Genomic DNA, 22,442 nt, shown 5'->3' on the forward strand with positions numbered 1-22,442 from the left:
TGTAAATAAAAATAGAGTAAAATGCACTGGGGGTCCTTAAACTAGTTGGTCTATTCTGTTTAGGTCCATGAACTTCGAAAATGCATTTATAGGTCCACAATCTATTCAAGTGTGTCATCTAGGTCCAATTCAGCCACGCCATACCCTAGAAGCTGATGTGGCAGGTTGACTGTGCGGTGACGTGGATCCTTACATGTGGGGCCCCTATGTCGGCCTCCTCCCTTCTTCTTCCTCCTCCGGCCTCAGCTCCACGCTGCCGCGGCCTCTCCCCTCCTCCCTCGCCGCGCCGCCCCGATCCTCCTCCTCCCTCGCCACGGAGGCGCCCCGCTGCCGGCCGGATCCGCGCGCGGCGCGGCGTTGCCCCGCCCCTGGCAGCGCGGACCGAGCTCGGGCCGTCTCTCTGGCCGCCGGCCATGGCGGGTCATGGCGCGGCCATGGCAACGGCGGCCCCTCCTCCCTCCCTCTCCCTTTCCCTCCCTCCTCCCTCCCTCTCCCTCTCCCTCCCTCCTTCCTCCCTCTCCCTCCCGCTCGAGCTCACGGGGGGGGGGGCAGAGCAGGGCGCCGCCGCGGCCCCTGCTCCGTGGCGAGCAGGGCCGGGCACGCGCGGCGGGCGAGCGTCCTCCCTGCTCACGCAGAGCAGTGAGCCGCGCCGCCCTTCCCCACCTCGAGTTGGCCCACGCGCTGGCACCGGCGGCGCATAGGAGGTGCGGAAGACGGCGGTGTCAAGGAGGCGGCGGTGGGGCGCCGGCCAAGGCAGGAGGTGGCGCCACCGGATCTCCGCCGAGGAGGTAGGAGCGCCGGATCCCGTGGGATCCTGTTCGCGCCGCCCTCCCCGCCGCCCTCTGCGAACGCCATCCGCGCAAGCCGCTCGCTTGAGGAGCCAAGCCGCCGGGGGGCAGGAGTGGGCACCGCGAGCTCCGCCGCCGGGGGCAGGGGCTAGCGCCAGCCCGCGCACGCGCGGAGCTCCGCCTTGCCGCCGTGGTCACCCCGCCGTGCACCCGCGCGCCATGGCCGCCGTCCCGCCGCCGCGCAGGGGCTCGCGCAGGCCGGGGAAGGAAGAAGAAGGGAGGAGGCCGACATAGGGGCCCCACATGTAAGGATCCACGTCACCGCACAGTCAACCTGCCACATCAGCTTCTAGGGTATGGCGTGGCTGAATTGGACCTAGATGACACACTTGAATAGATTGTGGACCTATAAATGCATTTTCGAAGTTTATGGACATAAACAGAACAGACCAACTAGTTTAAGGACCCCCAGTGCATTTTACTCATAAAAATAACAAGGATACACTACGAATATATTCTTTTTGGAAAAGTAAGTCCATTCACTTAAATTCTGAACTTCGAAGTTATTATTATCCTTGATAAACCTAATCGTTTCCGTCTTTGGTATATATCCTTTGAATCTTTAGCATCATTCTAGTTTTCAGTATGCTTATCCTTATGAGTAAGTATATAAAATATACACCTCTTGATGAAATCATAACGACTTACTTCAATTTTGACCCTATCATATCGGTATTTATATAGAGTTACTTTGATTTTGACCCTGTCATATCAGTGTTCATATAGAGCTAGACCAGATATTTCTTGAAATATAGCCCATGATGATGGTGTATCATGCTCTAGGTGAACGCAAAATGTTCTTTTACTCAAATATAGCATACACTATTTTGTTCGGCATAGTTTCTCCTATTTTTATTTTTATAAAAAAAAGATGTTTGAGATAGATGTACACTCCATGAAACCCGAAGTAAAAATATACTCGTTTATCAAAGTAATGATGTAAAGATAATAAAATAGTCTATCTTGCCTATGATATTTATAAATACCTTATTCTCCTAATCTGTTTCCCCCCACTTCAGCATCCATGTGAAGATTCAAAAATATTAAACCGGACATTGTCCTCTACATTTAAATTTTATACCATGTTCATTCCTATGGTGGTCAAAATGTGTCTTATATTTTTCTCTAAAATTAGATAAATAAAATTTTTGTTAATTATAACAATACTAAACTAAATAGTGTGGACAAATTAACTAGTTATAGGATCTCAACTTACTAGTTCAACTCAAGGAAAATATGCTGAATAAAACAAGCGGATGGGTCAGTGGCCTATACTACGACTGTAGGGCGTAGGCCATATGGTGCACACTTGCTTGCACACACACACCCAAATTTAGCATACCTTATCCTCCTTATGACCGGTTTCTATCAGCACATTCATATTGCATTGGGTAGTTTGTTTATTATAGATTTATAGGGCGACCAAATGCCAACGAAGGCGGAGTTGTACTCGGCAGGGCCTCATCCCTAGGTGAATGTTTTGGTGGTCCCACAATATTAAGAAGGGCTCTTCCATTCGGTGGAGAAGTGTTGCTATAGGGCCTGACCATCCACTGAAGAAGACACGCACAGGCCTGGCCAAGGCCAGAGCATGTACATGGAAATGGTAAAGTGGGTGAAAGCATATAATTTGATGGCAACTTTCTGGTGTGGGCAGTTGAACTCTGCAAGTGAATGCTCAACTAGCTGCAAAAAAAAGTGTAATGTGTTCATCTTCTATACACTTGGCATGAGAGCGAGGTGCAGGAGAGGGCAAAGGAGCATAATGGTAAGAATGAGGGGGCACCCTTTTGGTTTAGAAAATATAATGGGTTGTAGTACCAATGGCCTGCAGAAGCACTTGCAGATGGCCTAACATATGATTATAGTACCATGTGGAGAGACAGAGGGTGCAAAAGCATGGAGTTTGCCATACTTACATATTCCTTTCCCCTTTCTCCACGACGGCCCTCTTCTTCCTGCTCTTCCCGGTAGTGCTTTTCATGGCTGGAAGATTCTTGGTTTCGTGCATGATGATGGCGTCGAAATATAACATCTCAGAGCTACCCTGCTAGAAGAAGAAAAGGGCTACTAGCACACAAGGAAATGGAGATACATCTAGAGAGAGAGAGATCAGAGATGACTGATATCAATAAAAGAATAAAATAATGTACGAAGAATAAGAAGACAAATATAGACGACGTATACTTGTATAGACGATACACAAGGGCTAGTTGAACACGATATAAATGAGCCAACCATAAAATATGACTGTTACCGGGTACCGTAAGATAGATCAGCACAGCACTGTATGCTCCCTCACATGATCTACTGATCTAGGACTCAACACTATACCGAACCAATTAACCAACTGTAGCACAATATGATCGATCTCTGATGATGCATGTGCATGTTCACTGCTGGCAGAACCAAAACAAAAACGACCAGGAAGATTATGTGTTAGTATCAAGCAAAGGTTTAAAAGCACAGCAACACGCACACAAACCTATGTGGTCCGTACATGTGCTTTTAACTTAGAACAATGTAGTAAAAGCCTGCTCAATTAATACATTCTCTACATGCACAACATTGACACATAATTAACACAGCTTGCTCCTTGGATTACACGATCAAGAATGATAGATCGTCTAAGAGAGAAGCTGTAAATCACAGGTTCATCACCACCCTTAATAATCTGTATATCCTGCTGTGTTAGCCCCCAAGTCGATCGCCACACACATGAACAACACCAAGAAACCGAAGAAGAAAAAAAAGAAACCAAACAACCAGAGAGATCAAACGCCATATGGTAACACTAATCACCTCCACCTCTTATTAACTCCGATCCTTGTCTTCTCTGTCTCTATCCCTATCTCCACATGCTGACAACGGCGCGTGCATGAGCCATGCATGGCGCGCCGCCTTACCAAGGCCCGCCGCCGCCATTGCTGCTGCCGTTCCCGAGGATGCTATTGCTCCAGAATCCATGGGCCTCGTGGCCGCCGGTGACGCCGCTGGCCCCGCTGCCGTCGCCTGCTTGATCTTTGCTGTGCTCGTACTGATCGGCTCCATTGTTGGTCGCGGCCCCGGCCGCGGTCACCGCCGGCTTCAAATCCTCGAAGGGGAAGAGCAACCTGCCGGCCGCGCTGTCCTGCACCCCTTGCAGCCCGGCGCTGTAACCCCCGGCCCCCGTGCCGTGCGTGTCCAGCGAGAACCCGAGCAAGCTCTGAGACTGCGGCGGCGGGGGCATGCGGAAGTCGCCGAGAGCGAATCCCGCGGCCGCGTACTCGGCCGGCATCCCTAGCTGCACGTGCTGCAGCGGGACGTAGCAGCCGGTGCTCCTCAGCAGCTCCATCGCCGAGAGCGCGCCCACGCCCCTGCCAGCGGCGCCGCCGTTGCCGGCCATGGTCGCCCCGGGGTTGCACACGCTGCTGCTCTCCAGGCTCGGGAACGCCGCGAACTCCGGCGGCTGCAGGCCGCGGCCGTTGTGGTGCGGGAACGCCAGGTTGAGGTCGTGCGCGCCCTCGTGCATCAGCTTGGGGTTCTTGGCAGCGAGCCCCACGGGGATCGTGCCGGACACCGCCGCGGAGGTGGAGACGGCCGCCGCGGCCGCGGACGACACGGCCGAGGACGAGCGCTTGTTCTTCCTGGAGCCGCCGCCCACCGGGACGTTGCGGAGCGAGCCGCCCTCGGTCCAGTAGCGGCGGCACGTCTTGCAGAAGTAGCGCGGCTGCTGCAGGCTGTAGTTGTTGTAGTAGCAGAACTTGGTGTTGGTGGAGTTGCACCGCGGGCAGTTGGGCGCCTTCTCCTTCTGCGGCCGCGCCCGCCGCTCCGTGCCGGCGCCGGCGCCGGCCGCCCCAGCGCCGGGCGCTGCCGCGTCTGCTGCCGGAGCGCCACTAGGCCTCTGGGAGCCGGGTGCCGCCGAGGGCGCGGCCGGCGGGGGATTCGGATTCTGGTTAGGATTTGTGTTTCCAGCCATGAGCATCTCCTCCATAGGCTTCCCTAGCCCTAGCCCCTGGTGATGGACACATATTGCTCATCGTTAGATGTTACCAAGCTTGAACAATGTTAATAAGAGGGCAACCAACAACTACTCCTATGAAGCAAGAACATGTAGTATGGGAAAATGAAGAGATGGCTAGCACATAGAAGAGGGGGTATATGAGCTAAGGTCTGAGGATCCTTATGGTGCAGTGCAACAAAGAACCAAGCAAATGGATACAAAGTGAGATTAAAGAGAAGGGGGGGAAACGCAAACAAAAGGTGAAAAAAAAAGCAAGGAAAAGATGAGAGAGAAGCACAGCACCACACAAAACTCAACTTTGTCTGTGCTCTTGTAGGGTTGTGTTTGTGGCGTAGCACTGCTACTTACTCCATCACCCAAGACATGGCTGCTCTTTTGATGCAAGGCGTTGGGAGGGAGAGAGAGTAAAGCTATACTAGTACTATGAGAAAAGGAGGGATAAAAAGGATGAGAGCTTGGAAAGGGGGATAAGATGGAAAGAAAGGGAGGAACAAAGGAAAAGAAAGGCGGTGCGTGTGCTCCTTTCAAGGATTAAAAGGGGAGACAAGGGAGAATTAAAGGCCCCCAAGGCCCTCAGCTCGAAGCCAATGGAGAAGAGACGGCACGCACACAGAGAGGAGCTGACGATACACACGCATAGATCTATGCAAAGAATAAAAGGTTCGCCATGGCGGTATCCAAGAAGAACAAAGCCTGCCTTGCCTGCCGGCGAGACGGATCATCATGCTGCCCACATAGTCCCATACTCCCATAAGAAAGCAAAGCTCCGTGACCAAGGCAGAGGCCAGAGAGGAAGAACAAGATCCAACCCCGGCAGGTGAGAAATCTCGTACGCCTATCGCTGATTCGATCGAGACGGTTGCGCGCGGATTAGCTCACCTGGTGCCACTGCGCCGCATCCATGCATGCAAGAATCCCAATTGCGCTCCTCGCCAGCGATTCTTCGCTCTCCCCGCGCGAACGTGGGCCGACGAGGAAGAGGACGAGCTCAGCAGGAGGAAGATGAGGAGGAGCCTGCTGGATGGGACGGGCGAGGGAGGAGGAATGCCCTGTGGATGGCCCGAGTGGAATTGCTCCCCCCTTCTCTAGTCTCCTCCTCCATATGTCCTGAGATAGTGGGATTCTTTTTCGCAATATTTTTATGTGCTCTAGCTGTGGCCGGGGCGCCGAAGGGAGGAGGAAGAGCAAGGGAAATTGGTGCCCACTGGCAGTTCTGGAAATGTGTCAAAATTCTTCTCTGGGTGTGTTTAGATCCTTGAAAAGTCGGTAAAAAAAGTCACATCGGACACTGTAGCATATTGTAGTACTTTTCGTTTGTTTGTGGTAAATATTGTCTTATTATAGGCTAACTAGGCTCAAAAAATTCATCTCGCAACGTAAATCAAAACTATATAATTAGTTTTTTTTATTTATCTACATTTAGTACTCCATGCATGTATCATTTGTTATATTTAATATTTCGATGTGATTTTGATGTTGGAAAATTTGGAAAGAGTGGAGAAGTATGTGGGATCTAAACACACCCCCTGCCGGACTTCAGTGTGTTTTGTGCGTGTTGCGAGATTTGGGCAGGTCAGGAGAGGGAGACGGGCAAAAAAGAAGAAAAAAAACAGTCGGTGACAGCAGTCAACACGAGAGGGCCGGGCAGCCCCTGAGCCCTGAGAAGAATGATGGCCCGTGGGGCCTCGCACGTGCGTAGGACACCGTGCCACGTGCCGGCAACTAACCGGGTTGTTTTTAGCGCTTAACACATTGTGAACTCGAGAACCCTGCTAGGTCGATCAAGGATATACGGAGTACCATATATAGTACTTAAGCTCAACAACATCACATTCCGAGTTCGATCACGAACCCTTGGTTGTAACCATAGTAAATTGTGTAGATGTTGAACAAAATGCGACTTGATCTGATCACAATTACAATTTACAGTCTAGCACTCCGTAGTTGTTTGTATACCTATTTACTACAAAATGTGATTTCCCTCTCCCACGCTTATCAGCACATTCATCATCAACGACCAGGCGTATATATAGTTTGCGCATAGCTTTGTTTCATCATCAGACAAATTTAGGGCTAGGTAATAATTTTGAAGGATGTATACTACAAAAGTTGATCTATCGTTTTAGACTGACTCCAACAGCGCAAGGCAAAAACATTTTTGCCTCGCGCTCGCCACTGTGCATCCACGAATTGAACTCCAAAAGCACAGGCAGCCGGCGAGGCATTTTGCTTCGCGAGAAGAGAGGAGAGCTAAAAATGAATCGCCTCTCTCCTGCTATGCATCTCTCCGCGGCGGTGGGCGAGCGGCGCGGCCACGGGCAAGCGCGGGCGTGGTGGTGGCGAGCGGCGTGGGCGCGGGCCGACGAGCGCTGGCCGCGGTGGCGGGCGAGCTTGGGGGCGGACACGGGCCGCGGGCACAACCGGCGGCCCCCTGCTTCACCTCCGGCGAGCGAGGCCCCTGCTCACCCCCGGCTCCCTCCTCGCCGCGGAGATCTGGAGGGATGGAGCGCGGTGGCGGCAGCGTCCACTCGCCTCGTCCGCTCCGCCTGGCCCCGCCGGCCGCTCCATCTCCTCCGGCGGCAGGCCTCCATCTCCTCCGGCGGCGGGCCTCCATCCCCTCCTCCTGCGACAGCGGCGGGCCTCCATCTCCTCCTGGGCGGCGCGGGCTGGTGCTCGACTCGTGGGCGGCGCGCGGCGGGACGGCGGCTCCAACGGCGGTGGAGGACGGCGAGCCTGAGCTTCGGCGTCCATGGAGCTCGCTCCCCTTCTCGTCTACTTCCCTCCCGTCGCCTCTACTCCAACCTTGCCACCTCGCCGCCAGCGTCGCCCGCCGCCAAGGGCGCCGCCTCGCCACGTCCCTAGCATCCAACGCCCGCGGCTGCCGCTCGGAGCGCCGATTTGCGTCAGTTGTTGGAGATGACCAAAAATGCGTTAGCAACATGTCGGTGTCCTGACCCGGGGATCCGGATCCCAACTAGTAAATGCTGCGTGTTTCCTCGTCCCAGATGTTGATGCAAGAGGCAACACAGTAATGCACGGGTTTATCCTAGTTCCGGCCACAGGGCCGTACGTCCAGCAAAGGGGTGTGCGAGGGCACTGTATTATCTTGCACCCGGAGTGCTTGTAGTAGGGGTACAAGCGAGGCGAGAGAGGGAGGGAAGCTCCCAAATCTCTACTAGAAGAGGAGTCGGTTGAGGCGAGAGCTCAGTGGTGCTGAGAATGATCGCGAGTGTGGGTGACCGTGGTTGCTGAAGTCCAGAACGTCCCCCTTTAAAGAAAGCCCGCCTCCTCCTTTTATAGTCACAAGGGGGCGGTGTACATGAGTAGAGGAACCTGAAAGTCGTCGTCTTCCCCCGAATCGCGGCGGTGCAGTGGTCGAACACTGTAAGAAGTACAATGTGGGGCATGGCGTCGGGCATGGTGGTCGTCCTGGGTATCGTCCTTGACTTCGCGGGGATCGCGCCGGCCTCCCGCCAACCCAAGCAGGCGGCGTGGTCGTCGCTGTAGGATGGTCAGTCCACCAAACGTGGCGCTCCGTGGGCCCTGCAGGCCAGGGTCCTACGTGCTCCAGCGGTGGCGGGGCACGCTGCGGTCCCGGACCCCCCGGGCGGAGTGCTGACGCGCACACTAGGAGGTCCAGGAGACACGTGGAGGTCCCAGACCCCTCGAGGGGGTAGGTCCGGGACCCCGACTGCGTGTGCTATGCGTCCCTCTTGGAGGGGCACGTGGCGACGCCGGACCCCTTCCCAAGCAGGAGACGGGTCCGGGGCCATACGTGTGATGAGGTGGAGTCCGGACGGCCAGAGTTGGCAGAATAGTACGAAAACAGTGCCGAGCGTGTCTCGTCCCGCGTCGCAGGTCTCACAGTACTGCCACAGCGTCCGGGATGGCGGAGCAGTGACCAGAGTTGGCGGATGGGACTCCGGTCACAGCCGCTGTGGGGAATGACGGCCTGACGCCGTCTGTCCTAAGCACTGTGGAGGAGTGGTTGGCATTCAATGCCTCCGTACGGCGAGCGGTTGGGCGGCGGGGCCGTTTGTCCCTTGCGCCGAGGGGTGGCCTCGAGCGAGGCGGAGATGATTTGCCCGCTCGAGGGTAGGTTTGCTGCCCTCGAGCGAGGCGGAGATGAGTTACCTGCTCGAGGGAGGTTCGCTGCCCTCGAGCGAGGCGGAGGTGATTTGCCCTCTCGAGGGTAGATTCGCTGCCCTCGAGTGAGGCGGAGATGCGGGGTGCAGTCGAGGGTTCTGATGGGAGCCCTCGAGCGAGGCGGAGATCGTCCGCGGGCCAGAGAGGGGTGCGAATGGGCCGCGTGCTGGCCTCCTTTGAGTCCTTTACTTTCTTCCAGATTGGAAGGAGATCGTGGGCTTTCGTGGGCCTAGTTGACTTAGCATGTGTTTGTGTTTTTTTAGAGTGATCTTAGTACCCCGATTAGGGTGTCCCTAATCATGGTTCCCGACACAACACATCTACTGTAGGGGATGCAAACACCGGAATGCATGTCCCATTTTGCTTTGCGTTGTTGAAGTCCTTAAGCTGAACTAATGACTAATGTTTCAAATAACCAGTCTGAATGTCAAAAAATCAAAGTCTATAGACGCTCAAGACATCAGAAAATCTTTAGCCAGTCAGGCAGACCTTTCGATGCATGGTAGCTTGATTATTCCTTGAGATTGTTGTGAAGTTTGATTGGTCCAGCATACTACAAAGCAAAGTTCGAAATTTCGCTGGAACACGAAGGCGTGATGCGTCCGACTATCCGAGCGACACAGTAGGGGTGCAACGGTGGCTTCCGTTGCATGTTACAGCAGACACGTACGCCACGTCCAACGCCTACCACCGATTAGTTGCGGGAGGTGCATCTGTCTAGCAGCCTAGTGGTCAACATTGCAAGGTTTTTTTTAATTTTTTGTCCGAGTTTTTTCTTCGAATTTGAGACATCTCTCAACAGGTTAATGGGATACGGCGAGGTACGATACGGAGTACGGATGTGTACACACGTCTTTATTCGCTTGCACGCGCTAGTCGTCCTCAGACACACACACACTACGCGCTGACCCGCGCGCGATGAAGCGTCAAAAAGCCCCGCGAAAACCCGCGGCTGCAGGTGCAGGGGCGCGCGGGTGGTGGCGGCGTGGAACGCGCGAGCGAGGCGATGGTCGTCAGGAAGGCTCCGTCCAGTAGTGGAACGGAGGGCCCGCGGCGGCAACCCACAGCCCAACCATCGGCGGGCGGGCGGGCTCCACACGCGGTGCAACGCGGGTGGCCGCGCGGAGAGAGATCGCATTCAGAGGCAGGCAGGCGTCATCAGCCACCGGGAAGGAACCGGGGCCGGCCGGGCCAACCGGGCGAGGGGCGCATGCATGCCAGCCATTGCCGGCGTCTCCGAACGCCCCGGCGCGGCGCGGGTCCCCCCGCCCCGACAGGCGCTAAAGCGGCCGCGCACGCCTGCGGGCTGCGTGGCCGCCCGGGCCCCGCCGGCTAGTGCGCGCGCGCGGATGGGGTCGCCCGTCGGCGGCGTGGTGGGATACCGGGATTCTCGGAGCCGCTAGCTCCTCCTCCTGCTGGCTGCTGCTGCACCGCCGGACGAGCGAGCGCGGTGCGGGTGGGGCTCATGATGGGCACGTACCATTGTTTGTCGGGGTCGGGCGCCGATCCATCCATCGAAATTCCCTTGCCGTGTCCCCATTCATCACCCACAACTGCTGCGCGCCGGAGGGCACGCACGCACCTTTCTTGGCGGGGCGTCCGTTGATCCACCCATCCGTCCGTCCGTCTGCTTCGGAAAGCACGGCCTCGTTTTGTTCTTCAGAATTACCCTACCCGCCGACGACTACTGTAGCAGCTCCACGGGGAGGGCCGTCCCTTCGCCGGGAAAAAGACGATTTGCACGAGGAAGCAGCTTTGCCATACATTAGGATCATCCTCCCGGTTCAGTTGTGCTTGGGCGCTCCCCCCTTTTATCTTCCTTTTCCGCGCTGTCTTTTCTGCTCGAGCGAGAGCTCGTCAGCTCGAGCTCGATCATGGCCGGTTTCATTTCGCCTGCTCTCTGCCAGCGGCGCCAATGTGGGAGCAAAAGTAATAATCAGCTGCGGCGCGCGCGCTTCCGGGCAAGTACGACTGTACGAGGCGGCCGGCCGGGCGGACTGGTGGCGCGAGCCGCCGATTGTTAATGCGTGTTCCAGATAATAGTTTGTTTAACTTTTTTTACTCCAAATTTGACTATTCGTCTTATTTAAAAAAATTATGCAAAAATAGTCAAATTAACTCATTCTTGAAGAACTTGTATTGATAAAGCAAACCATATCAAAAGAAGTGATATTTTGTATAAAATTTTAAATAGGATTGTCGGTACCCTACAACTGGGGTACCCACTCCTACTGTGCCAAGACTCGCGTAGTTATCCGTAACTACGCCCTAAGGAGCTGAGCAGCCGGACTCCTGGGTTCCGACTCCATCTCACCGGACCAACGGTGCCGGACCCGCTTCCCGTTTGGGGACGGGTCCGGTGTCACCACGTGTCCCAGAGGTGGAAATGCTCAGCACCTGTGGCCGCGGACCCGGACCCCCGCAGGCGGGTCCAGGACCTCCACGTGCCATCCGGACTCCCGCAGGCAGGTCCGGGACCTCCACGTGCCTACCCGGACCCCCGTGAGCTCTCGGCTCAGCAAGCTGCTCGGGTGGGGTCCGGAGCCGCCACGTGTCACGCGGGCGCGGGCGCCAGCCTTCCGCTGGAAGCTCCCTCACCCACCCGCATTAAGTGCGAGTGGTTGAGGCGGGATCTGCTGCCTCTGGGCACGGGGCAGCTTTTGTCAGTCCACACTGTGGATCGCCAGATACCGAGACAAGCATTAAAGACTCAGCGCTGCGCGCATGAGCGACGAGTCATGATGACCAGCTACTGACTGAAGCAACAGTGCACGCTGCTACAGTAGACTGAGTCAGTAGTTCGGCGCTTCATCGTGACCTCGACGCGCGACTGCAAAGGCTAGACTCTACTCTGACAGGACAACTCAAGACCATCCCTGGTCAGAAGCTACGCACAGAAGCCGACGACAAGATCTCCGGATCTGAGCCATTGAAGGCCAAAGTGTAGTTTATAATACATCGCCGGGTCCACATGTCGGGGCCCCGCTCAGTGTACGTGCTCCCCTTGGACATATAAAAGGGAGAGCACGCCCGCTAGAACACAAGAGGTTCACACATCATCTCCACAATACAGACTCAAGCTCTCGCACCTCCTCACGCTTGTGGGAAGGCAATACAACACACAGTGGATGTAGGGTATTACGCTCCGGCGGCCCGAACCACTCTAAATCCTGCTGTGTTTCTTGTGTTCTGAAGGGAGATCGATCTAAGACTAGCTACCCCCTGAGTACACACCCTCTGGGCTAGGGCGGGTGCCTTCCGCCACCCGGCCGTGGTTTGCAGCACCACGACATTTGGCGCGCCAGGTAGGGGCGCTAGCTGGTCGCATTTCATCATCTTCTTCGTCCCCATGGTTCGCGTGGACGACGTGGAGATGACGGAGGGGGGTGGCGTCCTCCACGCCACATGCCTCTCGCGTTCCTGCTCCAGGGGCAACTGTGCCTGTGGAGCAGCCACCGTTGGCGGCGGCGCGCGCCGCCCGCCGGCAAGAGTCAGGGCACCCGTCAAGGGCCCCCTCACAAGCTGCGAGCGGCGGAGCGACAAATCCCAGCTCACAGCATACCTCACTCATGAGAGGAAGCCCGCTCCGGCGGAAAGCCGACTCCAGTCGCACCAAGCCCGCTCCGGCGGACTGCCGACTCCGGTCGCACCAAGCCCGCTCCGGCGGAAAGCCGACTCCGGTCGCACCAAGCCGCTCCGGCGGAAAGCCGACTCCGGTCGCACCAAGCCCGCTCCGGCGGAAAGCCGGCTCTAGTGGCTCTCTCCGGCGGAAAGCCGACTCCGGTCGTACCCCCGACTCTACATCTCTGTAAGTCCTACTCTTAGAGGCCCAGCAGGGAATAAAATCTTTTCCTTTGTAACTATGTAGTACTTCCGTGTGGTCCAGTCCGGTGAGCCTCCCCCGTGGAGGGGTCCGGACCTCTGCGAACCAGGTTCAGGGAAGCGTATTCACCCTCCGGGGAGGTCCGGAGCCGTGTAGCCGCTTAGCCTGGTTCCGTACCCTAAGCCTGCATGCTCTACCTCCCTAGGGTGAGTACCGTAGTACCTAAGACTGGGGGCCCGGAGGTCCGGACAGCTCCGGCCTCATAAACCCGTGTTCTGGCTTACATCGCACATCTCATGTACATCTAGTTATAAAGGAAAAGTTTATTCTCAGTTCGCCTCTAAGGATGTTACATTCCAATTTCGATCTACGCATTCTGTTTGCGCTAACCCCCACGTGGCTTCTTACTCTTGTGCGGTGATTGTGGTCCGAATTGAGTTGGCTAGTTAGTGACTTAGCTCGAGACCCCTCATGGAAGAGAGGGGTTCGGACCCCTGGGAACCTGCAGGTTCAGGGAAGCGCACTCATTCTCCGGGGAGGTCCGGAGCCGTGTAGCCGCTTAGCCTGGTTCCGTACCCTAAGCCTGCACGCACCACCTCCTGTGAATGAGTGCCGTAGTACCTAGGACTGGGAACCTGGAGGTCCGGACTTTCTCTTAACCTAAAGGCCGGCCCCTTGAGCTTCGTTCACTGAACCTAGCTATCCATCTCAAAGGATTACAGCCAACAGGATTTGGGACCCGTGGGCACGCTACTAAGCATCTACCTTGAGTCATGTGCAGGTCCAAATGTGATGATCCAGCAGGTGACCCAAGGGATGGACGATACAGGGCAAGACCCTTGCGGCGCGCACCGCTGGGTGCCAGAAGCAGCCAAGTTGCTCACAGTAGTGGCCCCACCTGCGGGTTCGTTGCCTCTCCCGAGGCGGGCCCGGGGGCCACTGTCGGTACCCTACAACTGGGGTACCCACTCCTACTGTGCCAAGACTCGCGTAGTTATCCGTAACTACGCCCTAAGGAGCTGAGCAGCCGGACTCCTGGGTTCCGACTCCATCTCACCGGACCAACGGTGCCGGACCCGCTTCCCGTTTGGGGACGGGTCCGGTGTCACCACGTGTCCCAGAGGTGGAAATGCTCAGCACCTGTGGCCGCGGACCCGGACCCCCGCAGGCGGGTCCAGGACCTCCACGTGCCATCCGGACTCCCGCAGGCAGGTCCGGGACCTCCACGTGCCTACCCGGACCCCCGTGAGCTCTCGGCTCAGCAAGCTGCTCGGGTGGGGTCCGGAGCCGCCACGTGTCACGCGGGCGCGGGCGCCAGCCTTCCGCTGGAAGCTCCCTCACCCACCCGCATTAAGTGCGAGTGGTTGAGGCGGGATCTGCTGCCTCTGGGCACGGGGCAGCTTTTGTCAGTCCACACTGTGGATCGCCAGATACCGAGACAAGCATTAAAGACTCAGCGCTGCGCGCATGAGCGACGAGTCATGATGACCAGCTACTGACTGAAGCAACAGTGCACGCTGCTACAGTATACTGAGTCAGTAGTTCGGCGCTTCATCGTGACCTCGACGCGCGACTGCAAAGGCTAGACTCTACTCTGACAGGACAACTCAAGACCATCCCTGGTCAGAAGCTACGCACAGAAGCCGACGACAAGATCTCCGGATCTGAGCCATTGAAGGCCAAAGTGTAGTTTATAATACATCGCCGGGTCCACATGTCGGGGCCCCGCTCAGTGTACGTGCTCCCCTTGGACATATAAAAGGGAGAGCACGCCCGCTAGAACACAAGAGGTTCACACATCATCTCCACAATACAGACTCAAGCTCTCGCACCTCCTCACGCTTGTGGGAAGGCAATACAACACACAGTGGATGTAGGGTATTACGCTCCGGCGGCCCGAACCACTCTAAATCCTGCTGTGTTTCTTGTGTTCTGAAGGGAGATCGATCTAAGACTAGCTACCCCCTGAGTACACACCCTCTGGGCTAGGGCGGGTGCCTTCCGCCACCCGGCCGTGGTTTGCAGCACCACGACAAGGATGGTTGCTCGAAATTAGAATAAAAAAGGCAAACAAACTATAATTTGTTACGGAGGTAGTACTATCTAACTAACCCGGCCCTGCTTTTGTCGAAAGCCATAATGAATGAAGGCGATCCAGGAGAAGAACAAGAAACCCGCTTTCGGAGATGGAATGAACGACGATCGCTCGCAGGTTCTCCTCCCTCCTGCGTGTGTTGTGGTCGCAAAGGTGGTGACTCGTCTGAAGGGAATAAAGCTGCCGGCGATTACGCGGCTGCTTTGGTGATGACCTGACCGACCCCGCCCGGTCCAGGGGATAAGCTAGGTTTAAAGTTTAACCCGCTCCTTAATGATGACTTCGCGGCTCCTTTTGGAGTAGGTCACTAATTAAGCCTGAGAATATTGCACCTGTTAATTAGGTCGTCCAACGCGACTATTTAACCATTCCTCGCTTTTGTGCTGCCCTGAAAGTTCCTCTACGTACGTACGTGGCCCGGTGGCCGGGACACGGCATGCAGCCGTCTCCGATCCAAATGCGAATGCCCTTTTTTTTCCTCTGAAAGAAAAAAAATGCGAATGACTTTTTGCCCCGGGGTTGTTTAGCGTTTCTGCGCGCGGGTTCTGCCGCGGAAGTCGCACCGCAGATACGCACGGCGATCTGTGATCACTTGCGCGCTCGGCATCAGACGACCATCATTGCGTCGGCGATTAGTCAGCCTGCAAAGGGAGCGGATCGGAGTGCCCTGCACGCGCCCCGCTGCACCGTTTGAAAAAAAAGCACGATCACGGATCGACCCGCCGCTTCTTCTCATCTTCCCAGAATAATCCCCGGGGCTCCCCGGATCGAACCTGTCCAGTGGGCGGTACAATGTTGCTCTTCAAAATTGTGCAGGTCGCACACTTGCACGTCGGCACGCGAGGCACAATAATGATGCGTGGGTCGACCCGTGGGTCTCCAGGGGTCAACAGGGTCACGACTCTGCTGCTCCTCTCTGTCTTTGGGATCGATCCGCTTCAATCCACGGATTGATTCAAGGAGGGGAGCAATTTCGTAAGAGGGGCGACCCGGACCCCTTGGAGGGTGAGGATTAGGACGGGCGGTGACGACGCCGGGTGAGGTGAAACAACACCACGTCCACGTTCATCGCGTACGTATACACACACTGACACACACCTGATGGCGCGTGCCAAAAGGGCAAGGCTAGCTGCCCTGCGTGCGTGCTCGGCTGCTCGCACCGCTGCGGCAACAAGCCAACAGCAACCGACAAGACCGACGAGCTTTCCTGCCCACCAACACCAACACGACACACGAGAGAGGTGTGAGATGGTATGGTCTCGCTCTCTCGGCTCAGAGGCTCTCGCCCTTGCCAGCGTGTGGTGTGGAGTAGCGACGACGTACTACGTGCTGGCCGAAGGCCGATGGCGGCTGGGTACGTACGCCACTAATTTATGACCGCGACACCGCCTGCGGCAAGGCTGCGGCCGCAATTAAAGGAATCCATGGCAGGGGAGGAGAGAGAGCGGCGGATCATGCCCGGCGCATCCATCGGCATCCGGCCGGTCCGGCAGGGCACGCACGCACGCACTGACTTCCACCACCATGCCGGGGCAGAGGGGGGATCGATGGCATCGAAGAGCCGGCGCTGTTTGTTGCGTCAAAAATTTTGATCAACAATTAGGGGTACTAAATAAAATCAATTTACAAAATTAACTCCACAACCTTGCTCTACTTCGCGAGATGAATTGTAGCATCACTATAGCCAATCATTGATTAATTACTGTCATTAGATTCGTCGTGAAAAATTACACCCATCCATGAAAAAGTTTTACAAATAAACTTCGTTTAGTACTCTATACATGTGAGATTACTTTTTCGGAAATTGTGTGCAATGCTATGCTATGGAAAATCAAACACGGCCGGAGGAGCGGCTATAGCTGCTGCTGCCATCTCTCGCTGCCACGCCACGGCCTGAAAGCTTCTCGGCCTCTTTTATTAATGGCGTCCAGTACTGCACTCCGATCCCTCCATCCGTTGGACGGCTTTCTAGCTAGGGTCTAGCGTCCGCCGAACGGCGGTCACTGTAGTGGGCGGGCTATTTTTTTTCTTGAAGCTTCCCTACACATGTAGTATCTGTTCTTATACACGTCCAAAAGTGCACCACACACTCACACCCTTATATATATACACAGACCTACATCTATACACAGAAAATATGATCGCGTCCTTCGTAATATTGGCAGAGCCAGCTTGGTTCTGCAGATGACGGGCACGTCGTACTGACCATTATGACGTCACGCAGGGAGGCGACGTGAAGCTTCACCGACAACAGTCTCCTCTGCCAGAAAACTCACGCACCCAACGCTGCCGCCGGAGCACACGACAGCGGGCTATTGGCTAGCAGAGCGCTCGGGCATCTGTATAGGCGTGTCGCCGTGTCAGCGGAGCTGTGGCTCCGGTCGACGATTATTCGATCCTTGTCCACCCAGCGCAGCGCGTGCAGGCGTGGTGGTACTGTGCGTTGAGGCCTTGAGGGTTCAGGGCGCATGCATGTCCTCATGCAAGATGCAGATGCAGATGCAGACGCTGAAATGCAACGCCGAGGTCGCGTGGGTTTGTGTTGCCGCGAGCTGGGCAATGCAAACAGTACGCGCAGCAACTTTGGCCTCCTAGGTTAGGGCGGCACCGTGCTAGGCGGTTCTAGGGCCGTCGATCAGGTCGGTCCATCTCATACAAAGTCTATCTACTTGGGTGTATTTTACTGCTGTCAGATTTACCCATTTTTCTCAGGTGTATTTAAATGGCCAGCCGTTATTAATATGTTCAAAGAAAAACTCTACATGCAAAGGTATTTGCTAATCACAAAGTGGACAGTGATTTTTTTCCAAAAAAAATATGGATTGGCGATCCTTGGCCCACTCAGGAGAGAAAATATATAAAGAAGAAAAACACTCAAAAGATGATCAACATATTGTCTTGCTTTTTTTCGAACCCTGTGCTGATCTTCAGATGGAGATCATGCCATGCTCCGAGGAACCGCGGACGCCTATCGTGTCTAGCTGTGTCGTAGCGGAGGAAGCTGCGAGCCATGAGCATCGGCTCAAGACTTTCGCCGAGGAGGTTAGGCATCCTATCCGCTCACCTCTCGCACAGCGGCCGGTTGAGACTAAGAGGGATCCCATCCCTCCTCCGCATGGCCATCCTGGGCTGCCGAAGCACAGCGAACCGCTTGGCAAACCATCCTTTGGCTAGCGTAGCTTCCTCCAAGTGCGTGGAGATGATGCGGATGCGCTAGTTCATTGTTGTCCCGGAGGTGGCCGTGCCAAACTCAGACTCCAAGAAGGTCTACTCGCAGCTGTGCAAGGAGAAGTTCGACGACGACCATTTCGAGGCTGTTAGAGACCTTCTACCGGCGCTTTGCAACTCCTTGGCCATGGGCTTTTCTTGAGTGATGTACCCATGATGCCGCCCGCTGAGCACCTATCACTTGGGTTGTTTTAAGCGTGAGTAGTCCGTAGAGGATTGGCCCTGTAGGGCTTTGTTTGCTTCTTAGCACTAGGTTATTGGCTAATGTGTTCCGTGAGCTTTTTGCTCTACAGATTGCAAACCAACTTTTATTCTCCTCTTAATACAAGCGCAGTTCTCCTGTGTATTCGAGAAAACTTTTATTGCGAAAAACATAGAGTACTGTTTCTTTAGTATGTTCGCTACAAATTTATATTTATCACTTTTTTTATTTGGGAACACACTATACAACGCTACAATAACTGAACCTTTTGACTGTTACACAATTTGATTTTTCTTTTTCACAAGCAAATTAGCAAAAGGTTTCAGATCACAAAAAAGTCAGTGTGTTTTTTAAGAAGACTAGCCTAAAGGCACGAAATGCAACTTTTCACATTACATCCTCCAAATAACGGAATGAAAGCCTCGACCAATCTATACGAATCTTGGTGACCATACAAAACTAGTTTAAGAAGAAATACACTCATACATACACCTAAGGAGCTGTTCGAATCCATGTGCTAATGCCGCAAAGTGCTAAAGTATAGCTCTAAATAATTTTAAAAGAAAATGTACCCTATTTCTCCCATGCAACAACTTACTCCTAGCCAAGTACTAGGACCGGGTTCTTGTGCGCGCTTTTGTTCAGACAATGAAACCGCAGTTACTCATATTTTCTTTTGAGGCCTCCTAATTATCACCAATGATTACCACTCGAGAACAAAAAATCATCAATGGCCACAAGTACTATGCTTTTGCGGTCTCTCTCTCGGCGGTCACGTCAAAATTAATAAGCCCTGGCGCTTTCCGCAACCAGGAGTGCGGTGGTTTTGCCGTATCCGGGCTGTGTTCGTTTCCAAAATTTCTCCGTATAAACTTTGCTATTCATCTATCACATTAAATCTTTTACTTCATGTATGGAGTATTAAATATAGATAAATAAAAAAACTAATTGTATAGTTTTGATGTACATGACGAGACGAATCTTTTGAGTCTAGTTAGGTCAAGATAGGACAACAATTACCACAAACAAACAAAAAATACTATAGTACGCCACAGTATCTGATGTGACCTTTTTTACCCTATTTTACGAATCTAAACACACCCCGGTGTCTAGGCCGGGGTGACTGGTGAGTGCCTGTCCTGGCTCAACTTTCGGCTTGTATGTAGCCTACTAGTACGCCCTAGTCAACCTAGTAGTTTTCTCGCGGGACGACTTGTGGTTGGCCCGGCCGGTTTGTGCGCTTTGTTAGGTCGGGAGAGGAGGCGGTGTTTGTGTTTCTGTGTGTGACTTGGTTTGGTGGAATGGACCACACGACCAGAACCAGGCGTAAGCTGCTGTGCTTGGGGCACCGTCCTTTTCCACAAAGGTGAAATCGTCCAGACGCGTAGATCGTTGATGAGAGTGCCCTCTCGAGCCGGTTTCGCCGTTGGCTGCGTGTGCACCTCCTCCCTCTGCAGCTGTGTATTCCTGGCTCGTCTGGCAACACAATGCACGTTCCTGAACAGGCAAATTATAGCAGAGCCCTGCTATACATGCACATCGATTTCTTGCAGGTAAACGTCACCGGAAAAAAAAAGGCAAAAATGAACGTAACATGACTTGGCCGCGCGTAGAGTGGCTGACCGACTGACTGGTGGGTCGACCCGTTGACGGCGAGGTGTCGTCCTGAGGATCGGGCCGCGTGTGCGCCTGGACGCGCGGTGACAGGATTTTTCACCGCGGTAGACGGGCGGCCGGATCCGGCGACGAAATCCGGGGAGAGGAGGGAGGGAGGGGCCCCAGGTGTTGTCCAATCCCGTGGCACCTCGACGTGGGCTGCACGCCTCCGATCGCGGTAGTGGATTCTCGCATCAGCCCCTGCCCCGGATCCCTGTCCCTGCCGCGCCACCGCTTTCCCCTCAAGCAGAGAGGCAGGCCAACTGCCGCTTTCCCCTCCGCTTTCATCCATCTCTGCACACTGCTGAATGTTACATCTCAGTGCTTTGTATATACAGGCGCCTCTACACGCCTGCTCGTGTCATCGTTGTCAGCTTGCTCTTCGTCTTTCCTCCGCGCTCGCTGGAGTTGTCTCTTGCTGTTTGGGGGCATTGCGAGGTTCTCTGATCCGATCATGGCGGGCTGGAAACTTATATGCAAGTGGGAGGATGAGGGGTACGGCGAGAGGACAAGGAGTGGTTGCCTTGTCCTGGTAGCTGGGGAAAATAGTGGTTGGTCAAGCGTGACCGTCGGCCCAGAGGTCAAGCAGGTCTCAACAAAGTCAAATCGTTTTCAGACAAAGTTTCTTATTAATGCATGTCTGTTCAAAACTGCATAAGCATGTTTATATCGAGACAAGGGGATGGAGGCATAAATTAGACCAGCTACTGGAGGCGGATCGAATCTTAACTCTGTCATGGGCTGAGCGGAGGCTGGAACAGAGATGTCCAAAGGTCAAAAGTGAGCCCCGCGAGATGAGATGATCGAGCAGAGGTGGACGGTCGTCGATGACTGAAAATATTCAGCGAATCGCTCGGACAAGAACATGTCAAATCTCTGAACTGCAGACGAACGTTGACAGCACAGAGCGTTGCTGTGCTCGCCGTGCATGCCAAGGCCCAGGCGGCGTGGCTCGAGCAGAAAAAGGTGACGGCAAATAGCTTCGATCGGCAGCAGAGAATCGAGCAAGTACCTGCAGCTTCAGACGGCCGAACGCGCGGAAAATATGGCCAGAATACTGTCGCGACACTGTTCCAAAAGCCTTTGGCCGAACGCATCTGCTTTGGCCTACGTGCTTCCACAAAGTAAACCAACTGAAAAAGGCTTTGCGATCACGCACTAGTTAATTACCGTTCTAATTTCCAAAAGTCGTGTGTGCTCCAAAGCATGGACGCGTCCTTTTCATTCATCTTTGGTCCATTCCAGGGCGTGTCTTTTGAACTCTGAAAGCATGCCATCCCATGCATGCATGGATACCTGAAGCGCTTTTGATTTCTAAAGCGCAACGCGACACCAAAAACCTGCGATCGAATGTGGTACGGAAGCAGGTACTGCCAAACCTAGTGAACTTTCGTAGCGCAAAAACTCAAAAAAGCTAAGGAAGTTATTTGGTAGTTTTGGGCAAAAGATGTATATATGATATATCATTTCACTTGCTTTGCTTTTTATGATTTGATCCTCCTCATCTTTTTTGTGGGGAGAGCCAGGCGTACTAGCGCAATTCGTGAGGTCACGCATTCCACTTGTAAAGCCATGAGAGAGAAGCCGAGGTGTCGAGGTGACGAGCAAAGCTACGGTAGCTTCAAGGCTACGTTACGCTGCATCGCGCTCCTTTTGGTCGGGACAAAAAGATGGAAGCAGACTCCCACGGCCAAAAGTCTCGACGTCTCGTCTTCATCATGCAAATTATTCTGTGTTCGGAGAGACGGTTCAAATATTACTGCGGCTGCAAGGAGAGGACACGGTAAAATTCTAGCGGTTTCTAACGGCACTGGGCATATTCGTTAACAATATTTCCACCAGCTATTAATTAAAATAAAAGATCAAAGAACCATCGCACCAACGGAGTATAGACAGGTGGACGTCCAAGAAGAACTCTTCTCGGCGTTGCAAGTACACGCAGCTTCCTTTCATTTGGATTCCCCCTATCAAAGCAGAGCTGCTCCCATTTTTTAACCTTATTACCGTTGGTGGAGCTGCAAGAAATTTGGCCGAAGCTGACGAGTCTCCGAAGTTACTTCTAACACGGGTCTCCAACTGTCACCTTCATCTCCTCCTCGGTCCTCACCATCTCCACTTCATGTTATTTTATAGTTAAACTTAGTCCTCAGAGGAGCATCAGAATAGAATGACACGGCCGCCGGCGTGCGCCGGGGCCGGGAGAGCTAGGTCAAATCAAATCGCCCTCGCGTATCTGCCTCACCTAACACGCATACCCAGTGGCAAAATCCATCATTACAAGCACTCATAACCTCTTCTAATCACCTCTCGTATGGGTCATGACATGCATATGAACAGGCATAATCCCGAGCCTCTCTTAGCTTCTTCTTGGGTCAGCTGCAGGCTCTGGCTGATCTGATCTTGTCTGTGGATGCAGTTACACCAACTTGTGATTTGACACA

The 22,442-nt window shown here is 54.2% G+C and overlaps 1 protein-coding gene across 2 annotated transcripts; it reads right to left on the reverse strand.

Moving 5' to 3' along the window:
• Window positions 1–3,338: 3,338 nt before the first annotated feature.
• Window positions 3,339–6,069, reverse strand: LOC120656784 (dof zinc finger protein 2-like). 2 transcript variants are annotated; one of them, XM_039934965.1, is made up of 2 exons: window positions 5,731–6,069; window positions 3,339–4,842 (listed from the first exon to the last, which is right to left on the reverse strand). In XM_039934965.1, exons 1-2 carry the CDS (start codon window positions 5,752–5,754, stop codon window positions 3,751–3,753), a joined length of 1,116 nt encoding a protein of 371 aa, XP_039790899.1. In that variant the 5' UTR covers window positions 5,755–6,069; the 3' UTR covers window positions 3,339–3,750. The 2 variants fall into 2 exon arrangements, with proteins under 2 accessions (XP_039790899.1, XP_039790898.1); XM_039934964.1 differs by lacking the exon at window positions 5,731–6,069 and adding an exon at window positions 5,149–5,724.
• Window positions 6,070–22,442: the final 16,373 nt, after the last annotated feature.

This window comes from Panicum virgatum, chromosome 1N (assembly GCF_016808335.1).
Source record: "Panicum virgatum strain AP13 chromosome 1N, P.virgatum_v5, whole genome shotgun sequence".
In the NCBI taxonomy this organism is placed as follows: Eukaryota; Viridiplantae; Streptophyta; class Magnoliopsida; order Poales; family Poaceae; genus Panicum; species Panicum virgatum.